This window comes from Balaenoptera ricei, chromosome 14, assembly GCF_028023285.1.
Source record: "Balaenoptera ricei isolate mBalRic1 chromosome 14, mBalRic1.hap2, whole genome shotgun sequence".
Taxonomy (NCBI): Eukaryota; Metazoa; Chordata; class Mammalia; order Artiodactyla; family Balaenopteridae; genus Balaenoptera; species Balaenoptera ricei.
The window spans coordinates 31959372-31980738 of record NC_082652.1 but is presented as its reverse complement, the minus strand read 5'-3'; the positions used below and the strand labels follow the sequence as shown (position 1 = coordinate 31980738).

The following is a 21367-nucleotide window of genomic DNA, read 5'->3' as shown; positions in this document are numbered from 1 at the left end:
TGAATCTTTCATTTGATTTAACATATTTGGTACTCTTCTTAATGGGGAACTAATAGAGAAAATAGTCTCGGGACAAATAAGCATTAAAGTCCTGTCTATTTTAGGATACCAGTAACAACGTCCTAAATGAATTGTGTGCTCACTAACCTTTGTGGCTTTGCCCCGAGTTATATTTTGAATGGCAGCTCAGGAACCCTTGCTAGCATTTGCAGCTTCAAAGTAATTAACTGCTCTTTCAGCCTGCCTATGTAAATGTCTTAGGATATACTATGAAAGGCCCATTTCATGTCTTGGTTCAAGGAATCTCCTAATGATATAAATTGATGTTAAATCACTATGAGTTGAATCAAAACTATCTAAAGAAATGAAAAGCTAGCACAAAGTTGTAGTTTATAAATAATAGGAACAATATTTTAGTAAATTTGCACTAAATTTATGGGCCCCCAAATAAAATTCATCTTTTAAGTGTCTTCTTTAGACTCAGTCTCATGAGATTTCCCCAGCTATTTTAAAAGTCAGTATGACTTACCACACCTTGAATACGTTAAAGAAGAACAAAGATGCCCCAACCCAACAAAAGGAACTTGCGTTGCTGGTTTCTTGTTGGTCTAGGGATCTACCTGGTATCATCGTAGGGGCCAGCCTCAGATGGGACCAGCTGTCGTGAGGTCCCCAGCAGCAGGAAACATGACAGGGAGCAACGGGTTATGTCAGCTATGGAACAGACAGGTGCATATGCCAGTAAAAGAATAGCAGGCTTTATTTTACATGCATTTGTGTGAGCTAAATGAGGAGCTAAAAACCCACACCAAAAGGCCCAAACCACCTGCAGAAACATCCTTGAAAAAAATCACTAGGACTTAACGTTTTCTCCGATGGAGACTCATTAAATAGAAATACATTATTTCATACAGTTATCTCCTTCCCTAATGTCATGTGTGGTGCCACTCACAGTGACACTGGCACATGGAATGCCTTTATTTGGTGCCTGGAGGGCCATTCAGCTGGCACCTGATATACTGTTGAAAACAAGATTGCCTCTCTCTCCTGCCTCAGACAAAGATCCAGAAAAAGTCAGTCTCAGGTTTTCAACGATGAGAGAGACCTTCCTGGGTTGTAAAGAGTGTTTGCCATTTATTGCTTAGAGTTTTATCAAGCTGGGCATGACTTGTGCTTTGCTTTAGAGCTTTTCTTTCTATTCACTGCTTTAATAAGACTCATTACTGCAAGATCCCTGAACAGTGGCGGTGCTGGACTTTATCACCCCAAGTGCTCACTGCTCCTGGAGCAGAACGAGTCCATTGGGATAGCTTTTGGGGGGAAACGAGTCATCCTGGAAATGCATTTATGATGAGATAAACTATAATTCCATCCGTGTTTTTCAAGTGATGATATCTTTGGAATACAAATATAAGGAGACTGAATTTAATGATATAACTAATACCTTGGGTGATTTTGAAGACACTCGGGGGTTTTTTTTTTGTTTTTGTTTTTTTTACTCTTGACAATGGAGAGACTTCTAGAGTTTAATTACTACCACTTGAGAGAGTTTTCACAAGTTACTTTTAGTGCAAAAAAAATCCTTTGGTGCCTATGTAGCTGTTCGAGAAAAATGAATTGCGTCCTAAAACAAACTGGGGATGTACCTACCTGAGCAGGCTTAGGTTTTAAAGATGGCTTATTTCACAGATATGAACACTACGCAAACCTCCCTCAGTATGCTTTTTTGTATTAACCTGAGCAAAACCATTCTCATCAGTTCACTGCTGAAATGTTAATGTCTTCCCTGTTTTAGTAATTGATGTGCGTTTAGCTCTTCTCAAGTGTCTGAAGGATGGCCTCCGGTTTGCCTTTCAGAGCCCCCTGTCCCCATCGCCCCCCCTCAGCTGGCCTCCGTGGGGGCCACCTACCTGTGGATCCAGCTCAACGCCAACTCCATCAATGGCGATGGGCCCATCGTGGCCCGGGAGGTGGAATACTGCACCGCCAGCGGGAGCTGGAGCGACCGGCAGCCAGTGGACTCCACGAGCTACAAGATTGGGCATCTCGACCCAGACACAGAGTATGAGATCAGCGTGCTTCTCACCCGGCCAGGGGAGGGCGGCACCGGTTCTCCTGGGCCCGCTCTCAGAACCAGAACCAAGTGTGCAGGTGAGTCCGGGGATGCTGGGACCACTTATCATTGTCTTCTGGGTTTTGACCTGCAACCTCCGTGCAGGTGGCTCATGCTTCCCTCAGCTCTGCTGGGACCCTGTCTGGGTACAAAAGGTCCCTTCACCTGTGGACAGCAACCCAGTAGCCTGTGGACTTCAAACCTCAAGGCTTGATATCTCTCAGGAGGCCTCCGCCCCCTTTTCCCCCGTTCTTAATTTACACCTTCTTAGGAGTATCACCTAATTCATACGGAATCATCCCAAAGTTGACAGAAACTGTTTGCTTTAATGATGTCTGCTCATAGGTCAACGCCTCTCATCTGGGTCCCTTTGTTTTTATGTTCCCCGTTGATGTGCTTGTAGCCTCGAGGGCCTTTGGAAGGCTAGATTCCATCTTAGCGATAGCTTTAAAGCTGTGTTTTTATGGACGGATATTGAGTGGAGGTGCTGCTTGCCAATGACATGGGACCCATTTGTAAAATAAGCCAGGGTGATTTGTGGACTGCACGCCGGCTTTAAATTCTTAGATGATAAAGTTCTAATTGACTGTGCAGAGCCCACTCTGTGGGTTGATGGAGAGAGAAATGCAGAGTCTTATAAAAATCAGACCCTAAAGGAAGAGCCTGTTACAGGTTCGAGTGCTGTTTCTGTCTGGCTGCTCTCGGGTCGGAAGTAGAGAGAAATAACAGGTTGGGATACTGAAGTGTTCTTTCATCCTTTAAATGCAGATTCTTGCACTGAATTGAGGGCTGAATTGAGGGCTGAAAAATTTCTCCAGAAATTTTTATGGAGATAATTGATTCTTCGGGTGGCATTATTTAAGAGGACACTTATCAGTAGGTTTCGTTTCCTCTTAAGTTTTAAAAGTACTCAGAGCGCAGTCTAACCCTGTCTGGTAGGAGAAATGATTAAGCCTTAACATAACTGCTTCATTCTTTCTTCATAATTTGGCGTGTATGGTTTCGAAAAGCCCAAAGCTCATGGAAAAAAATTATTTTTGTATAACTATTTTTGTTAGAAGAGGGAACAGGACCCTTTCTCTTCTTGGGGTATGTTCTATTGGGCCTGCCTTGTCCACCCAGGTCTGTTTCCCAAGTCCCAGGCCCCCACGGTCATATCACACTCAGCGCAGAGCCTCTGGTCTAAGAACTGTGGTGATTCCCACAGCCGCCATGGGCGGTCCGAGGAGAAAGGAGTTTGACAACACTTTCTCTTCCTCACTTCTCTACACCATGTCACCTCCTCTCTCTCTTTAACTGAATAAAATTTCCCTGCCTTTTTTGAAATAATTTATCATCTGTCGTAATGCAAACAATAGCTGTGTAACACTGTATCTATCACTTTACACTATAAGAATTGCTTTCAAATCTGTTCTTTATTTTATAACTGCCTCTTGAAGTCTCTGGGGCCAATACTGTGACCCCCTTACTAGGGGCGGGGAAATAGAAACCCCTGTGGTCCTCCACGCATGCTCTGTGAGCAATAAGTTTGTGTTCTTTCACTTCAGCATTATTTTGAGGAATCCTGTTTGGGGGCATGGTGCTAGATCGTCTTCCTTTCTCTCCAAAAGAAGGTTCGAATCCCATTGTCTAGGCTGGAGAAAGGATCCAATCTGTCATTCTAGTCACTGACAACCCCACCTACCTATTGTTTTCAGTTCTGTTCTTTTGTCTTTTCTCCTGGTTTTGTGCCTGTACATTTCAGGTATCAACATGATTATTATCTACATTTCCCCTAAATATAAGGCATGCAGCTCTGTTTTCAAGAAGCCTTTTTGTTAGGCTGCATGATGTGTAAATGTAGAAACTTTCATAGTAGAATGGCAGTCCTTTTTTAAAACATTAAAACCAATCCTGAATGGATATTTGCATGCCAGCCCTGTGCCTTAGAGGTTTAATCTCACTTAAGCAAGGAAGCCTGTTGAGAAAGCAGGCTTTTTCCTCTTACCATTTGTAACCTGCCATGGATACTGTTGCACACCTGTCCTGCACGGGGATTGAGCATTTTTGAAAAAGCTGTGGTCGAACAAGTCAATCTTAGGAAATAGAAATATGTTAGGTGAGAGGGTCAAAGCTAGAAATGAGAGGGGGAGATGCTGGGTGGGTGAGGAAAGGGAAGTTGAATGAGCCTTTTACTGTTGGAAGAAATACAGTTTCACCTTTTGCTGAACTGAGACTTTGAGAAAATCTGCAGGAGAGCTTGTTGACTGCTCAGGTGAGCCGTGTGAAATCGTGGTATGCAGGACGGAATGAAAAGGGGGAAGGTGGCTGCTATACACTCTAGACTGAAAAATGTGCTAATGGTCCTGGCCTCTTCCTCAGATGGTTCGCGAGCGTTTAGGGTTCAGAAAGAGCAAGTCACGGATCTCAAAACCTGAGAGAGACACTGAGCATTCTGCAAAGCAGATGGAAGATGGAAAATGGCCTTGGCCAGGCATGAACAATGGATGAATCTAATAGGGTGACAGGTAGTAGGAATAATTGGGCATCCATCCCGTGTGGTTTAAAAGGCCAAGAATATATGTCTGGAATTAGAGTAATAAAATTTAGCAGCAGCACATATAAAAAAAGAGATTGAGGATTAGATTTAAATACATATGCATCTACAGTATGGTCCATATTCTGTTAATCACTCTGTAATGCTGTTGCCTCACCACCCCCTCCAAAAAACAAAAACAAAAAACAAACAAACAAAAAACCCTAATATAAGTGTAGGTTGCATTAAGAAAGCAAAGCCTATGTTGTAGGTGGTGATAGTCTTCTTCTACCCGTGCTGGGAAGCCTCCCTATTATTGTCACACTTACTTCTGGTCCCCACATTTTAAGAGAGAAAGCACAGAATAGACTGTGCTCAAGGGAAAGCACCCAGGATAGGAAATGTTCTGGAACTTTGCTCAACCAACGAGGAATGATGGAAGAATTGAGAAAGAGGATGGGGACGAGCAGGGTGTCTGTGCAGATTTGACAAGAGCTAAGTCATGCATAATGAGTTTCTAGTGGCTGGTGGGTTCAGGCAGAACCTGGCGTTGCAGAAGGAGATTCTATACTCACGAGAGGATTGAGCTGGCTGAACCTGAAGGCCTCTTCAACATGAAGAGTCTATGTTCTCTTTCTAATGAAATGATCCAGTGTATATTTCTACCCTGACCGTCTCGGAGTTCACTTCTATTTTATCCTTTTCCAAATTCTCCCTAATCATGCGTATCGAGTGCTCTGCTGGGCAGTGGAGGTCTGTGATGACGTTTGCAAAAATCTGAGCAAACGGGGGAAAACCACTGAGTTTTTCATACAGCTAAACAGGTTAAATTTGAAAGACTGACTCTTATTCTGAGCTTCCCACCTGGTTTTGTGCTAAAATATCACTTTCATGAAATGCCAGGGCCTGAGGATACTACAGCTGGAGTCAGCAGTTGAGAATTTGGGCTCTGGCACCAGGCTGCCTGCGTTTGAGTCCTGGCTCTGCACGGAGCTAGACACGTGACCTTGGGAAGACTTTGTACATTCTCTGAGTTTCTCGTCTTATCTATGAAACAGCGGTGATAATAATAGTGTTGGATCTCCTAGTGTGGCTGTGAAGCCTGAAGGAGCTAATGGTGCATGTAAGGTGCCTAGGACAGAACCTTACACGTAACAAGTAGTCAATACAAGTTAACTGCCCGTGGCGAAAAAAAAAATTACCGTTTAACATTTTCATTCAAAAGAATTAGATGTTGGCAACCTGATTTTGTTGCCTTAGATTACTTATCTGGTAAATCGAAAATCGGAGGGATACAGTTTTATATTTGGACTCAGAGAATCCCCTGCAGTTGGGCATTGTATCCATGGCAAACGCCATTCTCTGATTCTTTTTCTATCAAATCTGTTTCTTTTGGACAAGCTCTGTTTTCATTTCGGTGCTGCACCCATGGGGCCTGTCCTATCACGCTGGGGTGACACCCACGAAACCGTATTTCATTTCATGCATTGAAATGGAAAGATCACTGTTCATGACCCATCTCTGCGCTCTGGAATTGATTTTCACGTGTGGCTTGTAGATGCGATCTCATCACCTGGTCATATTTCTTTCAAGAATCGTACGGGAACACACTGCCAGACCTCTTGCTTCTTATGCTTCTGAAAATTATTTTCAGATATGTGCACAGGCTCTTGCACGTGTGACCCTGATCAAATCACTTGGCTTCTCTGATTCTCCAAACAGGGGCCCTCGACACCTGCCCTGATAATATCAAAGGTGTTTTTGAAGATCGGATTAGACATTATCTGTAAAGGTATTTTACACATGAGAAAAGGCCCTGCCGACATGGGATATTAAAAATGATTATAGTCAGGAGCTACTTTGAAGATTTATACACATATCTACTTATTTTTCAACTTTGCATTTCAGCTATAGTTGGGGAACCTCAGAGAGCTGAAATTATTTCAGTATCCAGTGAAGCAAAATGCAATTTAGTTTGTGTTTTGTATTATATCTTATATCCTGATAATTATGTGCAGCCTGTATATCACAAGTCATTAACTGGTAGCTACTTGAAAAAGAGAAATGGGTGATGCTGTTAGCTTGATTTTCACAGTGGACTTTTTAAGTGCTTATTTGGGGATATCGCTTTTTATGTATCCTGGTTATTGTTTAACTGTGGTTAAGTGGCTTGCTAATAACTGGCACCAGGAGTTAAAACAGGATGATGGTAAACTAATGACTTTACAATTAAGGTTGGTGAGAGTGAAAAAAAGCTGAACTGAAACGTGTTCTTTAGAATTAATATAACTAAAAATATTTGAAAAAAAGAATGATTGCACTGTTTAAAAATTCTATGCATAAGAAATTTATTAAGCACCCATATTTGTAAGGCACTGTTCCAGGCCCTAAGGGCAGAGCAACAAGATGAGATCTGGCCTTCAGAGCTGATATATTTGGGGGTATTGGAGGGAGGAATTGTACAGGCAATAAATAAATAAATATATGTACATGTTTGTATATGTAAATATATGTATATTACATACACACACATATATAATATAATAAATGCTATGAAGAGAAATAGAGAAAGAGATAGAGAATGGAAAGGTAGGATTTTTTCTTATTAGATTATTTTTTATTTCTAATCGTGCTAAAATAACCTAACATAAAATTTACCTTCTTAACAATTTCTAAATGTACGGTTCAGTAGCGTTCCGTACACTCAGTCAATCTCCAAGACTTTTTCATTTTGCAAAACTGAAACTCCATACCCCTTCCCCCCACTTCCCCCCTGGCAACCCCCATTCTACTTTCTGTCTATATGAGTTTGATGGCTCGAGGTCCCTCATGTAAGTGGAATCGTTCAGAATTTGTCCTTTTGTGCCTGGCTTATTCACTTAGCATAATGTCTTCAAGGTTCATCCATATTGTAGCATGTGTGATTGCACCTTTGTAATTACTCTGATAATGTTGTATGGTGTATACTTAGTTTATGGGATTCTTTGTAAACCCCTTTGAGACTTTAAGCAATTGCATTGGTTTTCAATGAATAATTCTCGAAATTTAAAAATGTTTTATCTTTCTGACTTGTGGAAATCTTGCCTCCTAGAGGAGGTGGTAATGCTGTGTTTCCAGACAGTTCAAGTATATGCATGTAAGTGCTGCATCAGGATGGTATAGCCATCCCATCAGCAGACAGCCTTCTGTTTGTCAAGAATAACGAGTGAGATAAGAAATTGGAGGGTTTTTAAAAATAATGAACTATTCTTTTAAACTAGTAAGGGGGGGTACATTTTATATTTGTAGAGAGGTATATATTTGTTCTATATATGCCTAGTTAGAACCTTTTCTGTGACTGTCATAAGAACTTCGATTATGTGTTACATTAAAATGCATTTTTGTTCTACTTGGGATTTGATAAACACAGTTATAGCTACCTTGTCTATCCTACTTGCAGTGACACGAGAGATGGGCCATACTTTTCATCTACTTCAAGTCACTTCACCTTCCATTGCTCTGTGGCCTGTGAGAGAGTGAATTTATGCTCAGCCTATGGTGGTGTACATTTTTGTGCATCTCCTGTTCTTTGCGATGGTGGTTGTACTGCTGCCCTAGAACAAATGTATTTGTGTAGCTCTCTCCTGCCTTTGCAACGTGCTTGGATGGCCATGGGGAATGTTCCATTGACTACAAGTTAATGTTCCGTGATGTCTCTTACCATATACCCTGAGACCATCTTTAACATGCTTTATGTAGCAACACGCCCTGTGCTACCAGGCCTAGTCTAAATCTCACTAGATTTAGGTAAATATTGGTTTTGGAGTATTAATTCGCCATGTTTGCTAAATGTGACACAGGAGTGACTTGTTTTATTTTATTTTTAATTTTTATTGGAGTATAGTTGATTTATAATGTTGTGTTAGTTTCAGGTGTACAGCAAAGTGAATCAGTTATACATATACATATATCCACTCTTTTTTAGATTCTTTTCCCATATAGGCCATACACAGTATTGAGTAGAGTTCCCTGTGCTATATAGTAGGTTCTTATCCGTTATCTATTTTATATATAGTAATGTGTATATGTCAATCCCAATCATTTTAAATACTCTTGAATGGGATTCGCATATTGGAAGTGGAAAGTGATGGGTTTCTTGGCAACAGGGCCTTCCATGAAGCCCAAATTGCGTGATACCTGCATTACACTGAAGGCCGACCTCTCTGTGTCTATTTATTTATTATTCTTAGTTCCTCTTGTGGGGGCAAAAGAGACAATCTGTTTGGGATGGGTCTGATCTGAATTTAAACCCTGTCAAAACTTGATTTATTTTCTTCCTAAATCAAGGGTAGCCAGCTTTGTCTTTTCTGTACAGAACTGTTGCTGGCATTGCAGTACGTCTTTGGACCCGCACGGATCGCCCACAGGCACTGGGGGGCAGGTGGGAGCCCATCTAAGACCTGGCAAAGGCTGAGATTCAGAATGAATACAGGCCAAGACCTCACTGGATGGAACATAATTTATTTTTCATTTAAGTTTATTTACCAGGGAAAAAAATTAAAGTGTGGTAATTCTAATTCTAAAAGAGCTCTGCCAAAGGGCAACAGGTTTTTTTTTAATGCATTTCCAACATATTAAACCATTGAATGGTTTAATGTGACTTCCCTGGTGGCGCAGTGGTTAGGAATCCGCCTGCCAATACAGGGGACACAGGTTCGAGCCCTGGTCCGGGAAGATCCCACATGCCATGGAGCAACTAAGCTCGTGTTCCACAACTACTGAGCCTGCACTCTAGAGCCAGTGAGCCACAACTACTGAGCCTGAGTGCCACATGTTAAACCATTTCCAACACATTAAACCATTAAAACCTCTTTTTTTTTTTTTTGAATTTTATTTATTTTTTTATACAGCAGGTTCTTATTAGTTATCTATTTTATACATATTAGTGTATATATGTCAATCCCAATCTCCCAGTTCATCCTCCCCCCCACCCCGCTTTCCCCCCTTGGTGTCCATACATTTGTAAGAACCTTTCTTAATTATAAACATTAAAAGGGTATTAAAAACTATCTGCCCTATTAGTCTGCAGATGTAAATACATGGCATTGGGGAGTGCATCGCAATTGGGCAGAGGACAGGTGCAGAGCAGCAACGTGGCACCTTTTTTATTATAATATATTCAGTCCCTGCCTTACAGGCTTTCATGCCCCAGAGGCCGTAATACCCAAACCTGAAACCCTGCCTTTACACACTGAGTCAGCACTTTCCCCGTGTCTGAGCCCTGAGGCCATGGCGGGGGAGGAGGGGGATAGGGTTAGAACTACTGGAGCAACTCTGTATGAGAGGTTTGGAAAGGCCTCTAGGAAGACCAGACAGATGGAGGTGGTTGCTTTCAGAGTCCTCGTTATCCTGCCTCTGTGACTCTTAAGTGCCCTGGTAGTTCTAGAAGGTGCCAAGCAGGCCCCTTGACGGTGAAGAGTGAGCATTGCTAACAGACTTCTAGGTGTGAGGTTGAAGCCTTTGTAGGCAGCTCCCTGTGTAGCTTTGAATGCCCTGAGGAGGCAAAGAAATTTAAGAGAGAGATCCGGAGATTATCAGTCAGTGGCTGTGGCTTCCTCCCGGCAGTACCTCTGATGGGCCATTTGACACTGAAAAAAATCACAGAACCCGCCGGGCTGCGTTTTGTATGTCTTATCAACGAAGGGCTTGACCAAATTCCTGGTTCTAGTGCTTGGATCCCATCAGTCTCTGTCAGAGGGGCTTTGCTGTCATAGAGAAACATCCTTGCGGTCAGGATTAGTCCCCTATTAAGTACCGACTCCAGCATGTTGAGTGCGCCTAAAGCCACCAGAAGGCTTAAGGATGCTTCTGCTTCCCACAGCAGTATCTTCTAGAAAGAAGAGGACGCCCACTAAATCTTAACCTGGGTAGTTTTTAAAGAGACCCTGGGTCATCTAAATCTTTCCCCAAATCTCTTATATATTAAAAAAAAAATTAGTACTGAGAATGAAATTTTTAATTTTTATTAGAGCAAATGCCTTAGTTCCTTCTCAAACTTGTGATTCAGTAGAGTTCTATTTTGTGGCCTCTATGTAAGCATTTCTCATAGACTGGGCCCCCTGCATAATCAATGTGCACTGCTTACTTGGGTTTTTTGTTAAGACTCAGGGCATGATTGAACATTCTAAATTGCCTTCGTGAATATTTCGGACATATTCAGAGAAGACAGTGTCCATTGGTTAACTTCTTTCACTTTAAAGTCTGCCTGACTTGGGGTGAGTGCTGCTTCTGACACTAACAGCTAAAAAATATCTCAACAAATTACTAAACTTAGGAACCTAAGTTTCTAATAATTCTAGTCTGTTTTCTACCAATACCAGCACCTTCTTCATAGCACTGTTGGGAGAATTAAATGTGCTAAATGCATGAGAAATGGTTAGCAGAGAACTTCGGTCACTCTGAAGTCTGAGTATTTGGGTTGGCCAAAAAGTTCGTTCGGGTCTTTACATACTATGTTGAGGAAAACCCAATAGGTCTGCTAGCAAATTCTGATAAAACGAATGACACTTCTTGCGACTGAGCATACACACTATTATGGCAAAATCTTCCAATAGGACGTTTAAGCTGGTCAGCTGGGTTTTGGTTGACACACTCATCAAATTGCAGTTTGCTTTAAGTAAAACAAAAAATAGATGTACGTCCTAAAGCTAATGTCAAAAGCTGTTGCAATATTCACTGGAACCTGGGAAAACGGTGCATTTTTGACTCTTTTCCCGTGTTGTCGGGAAAAAGCACAGTGACCTAAAGTCCCTGAAGGGCGGCAAAGAAACAGGATAACTGTGAAGGCGTTATTCACGTGTGAGGCGTCAGTCTGCAGTGGTGGATGTGTTGCCATTATTAGTGACCCGGTGAGTGTTTTTGACACGTTAGCCCTTGGAAGAGCACTGCTCCAGGCCCTAACACCTCTGAGTTTGCTGAGAACACACAAAGCCTGACAAGCACAGTGTGATTAGAGCAGTAAGGCAGGCTCTCACTGTGGTGGAGGCATCCTGGCGGATGTCCTCCCCTTTGCCCATTTACCTGCAGACATCAGGAAGGTATATAAGACCCTCATGGAATGAGATTGGAGGTGAGGGTCCTGATGCTGTGGATATAAGGGACTGAAGTGTGCACAGGTAAATTCTTTCCCTGTGGACTGCTTCTGAGACAGACCCTACCTGGCTTCTGAGCCCCTGACCCAAGAGCAGAAAGAACTAGTCTCAGTATGGCCTTTGTCTTCAGGACATTTCAGGAAAAGCTCACGCACCCTTAACTCGCCAGATTCGCTCTGGGTTTGTGCCTCAAACGCAGCAAATCCAATTTCACAAATTGGGAAATATATGGATTTTATCTTTGACCTCATAGGTCCCGTGTGCTTCTATCCATCTTGCCTGGGCAGGCTCAGATTCATCCTCCTCTTATCACACCAGCTCTCAGCTCATTTGTCCTCTTTAATGTGGATGGATAACTCATTGGAACACATTCAGTGGCATTTGGGCTCCGATTAGAACTTGCCTGCTTCATGTGTAAGGATAATGTCACTCGCGTTGTTAAAAACTAAATTAAAAAGAAGTAAAATAAATGAGAGCTAAAACTTGCAGAGTGATAACAACAGATTATGAAAACTTGATGATATGTCACAATTTCAGTTTATGAGGGTTAACCACATTCCTGTGTTTGGGTAATATTTTTATAAATTAATTTTAAGAATACAAAGAACCGGTAATTGCATTACCTATTAGAATAAATTTTGAGTGAATAGAAAGCTTTAAAAATGAATAATGCATATAAATGAAATTAAAACTACAAATAGCAGAAATTTTATTAGGAAGTATGGTTATACCTATTATTAAAATAAGAAAGATAATAGAACAGTTTGAGATCAAGATTGCTGATCTTCCATCCATGTTATTACCTTTGTAGAATGAGTAATATAAGTAATATAACTACTCAGGTAAAATATTTCTATTGACCAAATAGCAGTATTTCTTTCTTACAGATCTAGACAAATGACTATAGACATGGATTTATAGCTGGCATTGAAAACTCTTTCTAGTATATATTAGCAGTAGAAAAGATACAGGTATTAACATATATTTCCATTAGGTGTTATATATTGTTACATATTTACTATTCCTTAGCTAGATTATATTGCTCTTAAGTTGGATCATGAATTCATCATACATAACATTTTATTTGTTAATGTTTGTAGCTTGTTGATGATCTATTTTAATTACTGAATTCATAGGTACCATATAAGAAGGTAAAAAATATGGAAATATATAGTGAAGAAGGTCATAGATTTCCTCATCTTTCTTGCAGTTCCTTTCTTGGGGATAATACTTGGGTGTTTATCTTTGCACATCTCTCTCTATGCCCATTTAGACATATAAATATCAATCTATGTCCCAGATCTGTTACTTACTAGTTCTAACAACGCGATATTATATCGTACGTAAGGTTCTGCAGTTTGATTTCGCATCACTCAGTACTCTCTGAACACCTCTCTAGTGGCTGGAGTCCAGTGCAATATTTATATATCTTTAACTCACTCTTAGGACCAGCTACTTATTATTATGAAATAAGGATACCCTAATTATTCAGCCCTTCCCCCTTTTGATAGATAGTCACTGTTGTTTTTTCTATTAAAAAGAATATTTCAGTAAATATCTATAAATGTATCTGCTTTTTTTATTTTTTATTTCTGTAGGTTACAGTTTTCAGATAGAATTGGTGGGCCAAAGATACATGCATTTAAGATTTTAGTAGAGGTCACATTACTTTCCAGAAGGTTCTAGCAAGTTAAACTCCATCAGCAAAGTGTGAGAATGTTAGTTTCTAGACATGCTTTTGAGATTGCGTATTAATGATCTTTTACAATTTATCAATTTACCAGTTTAGAAATGGTGTGTTACTATGTTAATTTGCATTTTACTATTTTTCATGTGTGTATTGACTGTATATTTTTTTAACATCTTTATTGGAGTATAATTGCTTTACAATGTTGTGTTAGTTTCTGCTGTATAACAAAGTGAATCAGCTATATGCATACGTATATCCCCATATCCCCTCCCTCTTGCACCTCCCTCCCACCCTCCCTATCCCACCCCTCTAGGTGGTCGCAAACCACCAAGCTGATCTCCCTGTGCTATGCAGGTGCTTCCACTAGCTGTCTGTTTTACATTTGGTAGTGTATATATGTCAATGTTACTCTCTCACTTCGTCCCAGCTTACCCTTCCCCCTCCCCGTGTCCTCTAGTCCATTCTCTACGTCTGTGTCTTTATTCCTGTCCTCCCCCTAGGTTCATCAGAACCATATTTTTTCTTTTAGATTCCATATATATGTGTTAGCATACGGTATTTGTTTTTCTCTTTCTGACTTACTTCACTCTGTATGACAGACTCTAGGTCCATCCACCTCACTACAAATAACTCAATTTCATTTCTTTTTATGGCTGAGTAATATTCCATTGTATATATGTGCCACATCTTCTTTATCCATTCATCTGTTGATGGGCACTTAGCTTGCTTCCATGTCCTGGCTATTGTAAATAGAGCTGCAGTGAACATGGTGGTACATGACTCTTTTTGAATTATGGTTTTCTCAGGGTATATGCCCAGTAGTGGGGTTGCTGGGTCATATGGTAGTTCTATGTTTAGTTTTTTAAGAAACCTCCATACTGTTCTCCATAGTGGCTGTGTCCATTTACATTCCCACCAACAGTGCAAGAGGGTTCCCTTTTCTCCACACCCTCTGCAGCATTTATTGTTTGTAGACTTTTTGATGATGGCCATTCTGACCAGTGTGAAGTGATACCTCATTGCAGTTTTGATTTGCATTTCTCTAATGATTAGTGATGTTGATCATCCTTTTACGTGTTTGTTGGCAATCTGTATATCGTCTTTGGAGAAATGTCTGTTTAGGTCTTCTGCCCATTTTTGGATTGGGTTTTTGTTTTTTTGATATTGAGCTGCATGAGCTGCTTGTATATTTTGGAGATTAATCCTTTGTCAGTTGCTTCATTTGCAAATATTTTCTCCCATTCTGAGGGTTGTCTTTTCGTCTTGTTTATGATTTCCTTTGCTGTGCAAAAGCTTTTAAGTTTCATTAGGTCCCATTTGTTTATTTTTGTTTTTATTTCCATTTCTCTAGGAGGTGGGTCAAAAGGGATCTTGCTGTGATTTATGCCATAGAGTGTTCTGCCTAGTTTTCCTCTAAGAGTTTTATAGTGTCTGGCCTTACATTTAGGTCTTTAATCCATTTTGAGTTTATTTTTGTGTATGGTGTTAGGGAGTGTTCTAATTTCATTCTTTTACATGTAGCTGTCCAGTTTTCCCAGCACCACTTATTGAAGAGGCTGTCTTTTCTCCATTGTATACTCTTACCTCCTTTATCAAAGATAACGTGACCATATGTGCGTGGGTTTATCTCTGGGCTTTCTATCCTGTTCCATTGATCTATATTTCTATTTTTGTGCCAATACCATACTGTCTGGATTACTGTAGCTTTGTAGTATAGTCTGAAGTCAGGGAGCCTGATTCCTCCAGCTCTGTTTTTCTTTCTCAAGATTGCTTTAGCTATTTGGGGTCTTTTGTGTTCCCATACAAATTGTGAAATTTTTTGTTCTAGTTCTGTGAAAAATGCCATTGGTAGTTTGACAGGGATTGCACTGAATCTGTAGATTGCCTTGGGTAGTATAGCTGTTTTCACAATGGTGATTCTTCAAATCTAAGAACATGGTATATCTCTCCATCTAATGTATCAACTTTGATTTCTTTCATCAGTGTCTTATAATTTTCTGAATACAGTACTTTGGTCTCCTTAGGTAAGTTTATTCCTAGGTATTTTATTCTTTTTGTTGCAGTGGTAAATGGGAGTGTTTCCTTAATTTCTATTTCAGATTTTTCATCATATAGTGTATAGGAATACAAGAGATTTCTGTGCATTAATTTTGTATCCTGCTGCTTTACCAGATTCATTGATTAGCTCTAGTAGTTTTCTGGTAGCATCTTTAGGATTCTCTATGTATAGTATCATGTCATCTGCAAACAGTGACAGTTTTACTTCTTGTTTCCCAATTTGGATTCCTTTTATTTCTTTTTCTTCTCTGACTGCTGTGGCTAAAACTTCCAAAACTGTGTTGAATAATAGCGGTGAGACTGGGCAACCTTGTCTTGTTCCTGATCTTAGAGGAAATGCTTTCAGGTTTTCACCATTGAGAACAATGTTGGCTGTGGGTTTGTCATATATGGCCTTTATTATGTTGATGTAAGTTTCCTCTATGCCCACTTTCTGGAGGGTTTTTATCATAAATGGGTGTTGAATTTTGTCGAAAGCTTTTTCTGCATCTATTGAGATGATCAGATGGTTTTTCTCCTTCAATTTGTTAATATGGTGTATCACATTGATTGATTTGCGTATATTGAAGAATCCTTGCATTCCTGGGCTAAACCCCACTTGATCATGGTGTATGATCCTTTTAATGTGCTGCTGGATTCTTTTTGCTGGTATTTTGTTGAGGATTTTTACATTTATGTTCCTCAGAGATATTGGCCTGTAGTTTTTTTTTGTGACATATTTGTTTGGTTTTGGTGTCAGGGTGATGGTGGCCTCGTAGAATGAGTTTGGGAGTGTTCCTCCCTCTGCTATATTTTGGAAGAGTTTGAGAAGGATAGGTGTTAGCTCTTCTTTAAATGTTTGCTAGCATTCACCTGTGAAGCCATGTGGTCCTGGGCTTTTGTTTGTTGGACGATTTTTAATCACAGTTTCAATTTCAGTGCTTTGTGATTGGTCTGTTTATATTTTCTGTTTCTTCCTGGTTCAGTCTTGGAAGGTTGTGCTTTTCTAAGAATTTGTCCATTTCTTCCAGGTTGTCCATTTTATTGTCCATAGAGTTGCTTGTAGTAATCTCTCATGATCCTTTGTATTTCTGCAGTGTCAGTTGTTACTTCTCCTTTTTCATTTCTAATTCTGTTGACATGATCTTCTCCCTTTTTTACTTGATGAGTCTGGCTAATGGTTTTTCAATTTTGTTTATCTTCTCAAAGACCCAGCTTTTAGTTTTATTGATCTTTGCTATTGTTTCCTTCATTTCTTTTTCATTTATTTCTAATGTGATCTTTATGATTTCTTTCCTTCTGCTAACTTCGGGGTTTTTTGTTCTTCCTTCTCTAATTGCTTTAGGTGTAAGGTTAGGTTGTTTGTTTGAGATGTTTCTTGGGGTAGGATTGTGTTGCTATAAACTTCCCTCTTAGAACTGCTTTTGCTGCATCCCATAGGTTTTGGTTGACTATAATTTTAATCATCAAATTATCTGTTTCTGTCTTTAGGATGCTATTCGAATCTTTTCCTTTTCAATTTGTAGGAGTCTTTTATATAGTAGTGTTATTAACCACTTGTCTGTTATATGTTTTCTAAATATTTTCCCTCATTCTACTATTTGTCTTTTGACTTTATTCACGATACATTTTGTTAAAGAGAAATGTTTACATTTTGTATAGTTAAATCTATCAATCATAGCCTTTAGAACTATATGATTAAATTATCACTAGAATTTAAATCAGTCCAAATATATTTATTCTAGGTAGATGGTGAGATGGTGAGATATGCAGTCACTTTTACTAATCAAACTATTGTTTTTCCAGTGGCTTGTTTTCCAGTCTTGTTTTAGAAGGTTTCCACATTTTCTTTGAATATTTTAAAAATAGTTAATTTTCACACTTCAGTCTTCAACCAGTGAAATTCTGGTCCAAAAGACATGCAAAGAAAACCACAGGGCTGGGGAGGCTTCTGGAAAAGGTTCCTTTTGCTCTTTAATGATGTACAAGGAGAAACGGTCCTTTGTCACCTTTGGATGTTATGTGATGTGTCATCCAGGAATGCAGCAGGCATCAAACGACCCCAGGGGAACCAGCTAAAAGGACAGCCAGTGGGAAAGCTGAGTAGACATAACTGAATTAAAATACCCTCCACACCTCATTTTGGTTCCCCCCTCCCCTTCCTCCCTCCCTCCCTCCCTTCCTTCCTCCCTCCCTCCCTCCCTCTCTCCCTCCTTTCCTTCCTTTATTCAACAACTATTTATGGAGACCTTCTTATTTGATAAACACTCTCCTAGGCATGGGAGACAAAGTGGTAAAACACATGAGCGCTGGCCCTCGTGGACACAGTTTTAATCTATAAAGTTGTCCATTTGGTTTGCAGTACATGCACATATTTATCTGGAGCAAAGCTTGCAGGGATTCCCAGGATAGCTGTAGGGAGGAGGTTCTAAAAGGAAACATAAACATAAGGGCACAGAGGAACTTTAGAAATAAATTGTTTTAATCAGGATGCTTTGGGCTGCAAGTAACATAAAGCCTGCCCATACAAACTAACCACAAAGGAAATGTATCAACTTGGAGTAAGAGGAAGCCCATAGATAAGTCACACTTTGCAGTTTGTTGATTTAGTGGCTCAGTAATATTACCAGGGACATGAGATCCTTCCAAACCTCTCCTGCGTCAGCTCCAACCCAAAGATGGTCCTCTTCATGACCATGAGGAAAACATGCTTTGTTCATAGCTGGTGGAGGGGGAGAGAAACCTTTCCCCAAACCTAGAATATAACTCCTTTCTTTCAATCTGTTAGGCCAACTTAGGACCAATAATAACAACCAGTAAATTTTTTTTGAGCTGATTTACTTAGTGTCCTTATTCTCAAATGTTAATGTACTTTGGTGATGTTGGTATACATCAGAATCACCTGGAAGGCTTTTAAAAGATTGCTGGATCCCACCCCAGAGTTTATGATTCAGTAGGTTTGGGGTTGGGCTCAGCAAGTTATATTTCTACCAAATTCCCAAGTGATGCTGATGTTGCTGGTTGAGACTGACTTGGAGCAATAAAGCTGCAGTCTTGCACTAGACACCTATTAGAATGTCCAAAATCCAGAACACTGACAACACCACCTGCTGGTGAGGATATGGAGCAACAGGAACTCTCATTCAGTGCTGATAGGAATGCAAAATGGTGCAGCCACTTTGGAAGACAGCTCCACACTTTCTTACAAAACTAGAAGTATATTACCACACAGTCCAGCAGGAGTGCTCATTGATATTTACCCAAAGAAGTGGAAAACTTATGTCCACCCAAAAACCCGCCCAAGGATGTTTATAGCAGCTTTATTCATAGTTCCAAAACTTGGAAGCAACCAGGATCTCCCTTGGTAGGTGATTGGACAAATAACCTGTAGTCCATCCAGACAAGTGAATATTATTCAGCGCTAAAGAGAAATGAGCTTTCAAGTCATGAAAATATATGAAGGAAATTTAAATGCATATTACCAAGTGAAGGTAGCTAATCTGGAAAGGCTATGTATGTACAATTCCTACTGTATGACATTCGAGAAAAGACAAAACTATGGAGACAGTAAAAAAAATCAGTGGTTGCTAGGAGGTAGAAGGGAGGGAGTGATGAGGAGGCAGAACAGAGGAGATTTTTTAGGGCAGAACAGAGGGGATTTTGAGGGGATTTTTTAGGGGATTTTTAGGATTTTTAGTCTCAATATAAAAATATTCTGTATGATACTGTAATGGTGGGTACATGCCATTGTACATTTGTCCAAAGCCATAGCAAGTAGGACACGAAGAGTGAACCCTAATGTAAACTGTGGACTCTGGGTGATAATGACCTGTCCATGTAGGTTCATCAGTGGCAACAAATGTCCCATCTGGTGGGGTAAGTTGATAATGAGGAGGCTGTGCTTGTATAGGGCAAGAGGTATATGGGAAAGCTCTGTACTTTCTGCCTAAATTTTGCTGTGAGTCTAAAACTGCTCTAAAATAAAAGAAAGAAAAAGATATATCCTTGGATCTAGGGATGGGATGAGTCATACCTAAGCTACAAGGTGTGGAGAACTAAATAACTATTGAGAAATCGGGTAAGGTTTACTCCCGATCTTGAATAAATGTGTTCAAGGTTGTTAGTACTATGTATGAATCAGAATTGAGATCTGCAAAGAAACTTGCTTTTTATTTTTATTTTTTTAAGATGCTGATTTTTAGCAGGATACTAGTAGAATTCACCCTTGGGATCAGTTGGAAATCTATTCTTCATACTGAGTGTGTCTCTAACCTTGAGTCCACTTATGATGAGAGAAATGTGTAACACCTGAATTGTTCAGAGGATGTTGGTATGCCATTCTCCATAGGTTTCTCACGCTTCTGCTCATTTTGCCAGTGGAAGCACTGATGGTCTTTGTTCTGGGCTGTCTTTTTAAGGATGCTGGTATAGCGAACAGCTGCGGGGGACAGAGGCAGCACCTGCTCCTGAAGCAGAGGGCAGGCTGTCTTCCTGTTCAGTATAATAAATGCCTCTCTCTGGAGCAAAGGACAAACAGGTGTACTTACACCCAAGTAAGAGATTTGGATTCCCTGAGCTCAGGGTCCCTCAGGCATAACACAAACCTACTGCGTGTGTAGCACGGCCTGGCCCCTCACTGTTGCCCTCATGGAACTTTGGGGGCAAGGGGTGATGAGAGAAGCTTGAAGCTCATGCCACTTGTCAGTAATGAAGTCCTTCATCTCTGACCCAAGAATCTCATGTCTTCTGCTAACATACATGAAACTGAGGCAGGCAACTCGTTAATTTGAAAGTTGGGTAAAATCTCAGACCCTTCAAAGTTCTTGACAGTATGTACTTAGAAGAAAAAAAAGTTAGTTCTTTATAACGTCATCTGACTTCTACCTTTTGATGAGTAGGAAATTGAGACCTGGATAAGCGAAGCAACTTAACACAAGTGCACAGTGAATCTATTTACACAAGTGCACGGTGAGTCTGTTTGCACAAGGGCACAGGGAGTCTGTTTACACAAGTGCACCACCAGTGTGTTTGCACAAGTACACAGTTGCAGAAGCTGCTCTCAGAGCCAGCCCTTGGGTCAATCAGCACACTCCGCTTTGCCCCTCACCACAAAACGGGGCTCTGTGAGTACAGCCCACAGCCCGGGTTTAGAGTTGATTTAAGGATGTAATGAGAGAGAATTTCTCATTTCAAGAGAGAACCAGATAGAATTGACATAAGCTGAGTGAGGTGGTTAGTGGTATAGAGCGCAGAGCTGTAACCTGACAGGGTGATTCAGCACTAAGAGATGCTTGGAGGAGGAAAAGATCATTATCAGCCAGGGTCACTGAGCTCTAACTCTTCTAAGAACTACAGAGTGAGATTAGTTGGCCTTCCCTGTGATTTCTCGATTTGTGTGTTTTCTGATTGCTGCCATTCTGAGGTGGGTGCTGATGTATTTTACATTATAAAGTGGGGCTCTGTTCGACCCGCAGGTATTAAATATGTCTCATAGCTGGTAGGGTATGCAGACTTCGCAAGGTGGTCCTATTGAAGGTTTTGCCCTCAGTTAAGCTCTGGCACATTAGCAAGGCCCTTCTGCTCACTTATTAGGTGTATGTTGGTGTAGCTTGTCTTGTTTTTACATGGTAGCATGTATCTTTTTCTCTTTTGAAGGAATTTCTTTGTAGTACTACTTTGTAGTAGAAATCGTAACTCTTCTATATTTTATCAATAGTATTCCTGACCCTTCTAGCATACTGATCACGTCTCAGGTTCAGTTATTAAAAAGGTTTATATCATAATAGTAAGGTTAGGATATTGACTGTTATGAAGGGTCTATGAGCAGATGACACAGTCATCTTTCATATAAATTCCAATGTGGTTTCATAATTTTTTGAAAA

General features: G+C 40.3%; 1 protein-coding gene across 4 annotated transcripts in view; it reads left to right on the top strand.

Annotated features, from left to right (window-relative positions):
- PTPRM (protein tyrosine phosphatase receptor type M) overlaps window positions 1-21367 on the top strand; it is a 747478-nt gene that overhangs the window by 337424 nt on the left and 388687 nt on the right. For all 4 annotated transcript variants that reach the window (XM_059894848.1, XM_059894849.1, XM_059894847.1 and 1 more), the window contains exon 7: window positions 1858-2151. In XM_059894848.1, the coding sequence (XP_059750831.1) occupies window positions 1858-2151 (294 nt within the window). The remainder of the gene's footprint in view (window positions 1-1857; window positions 2152-21367) is intronic.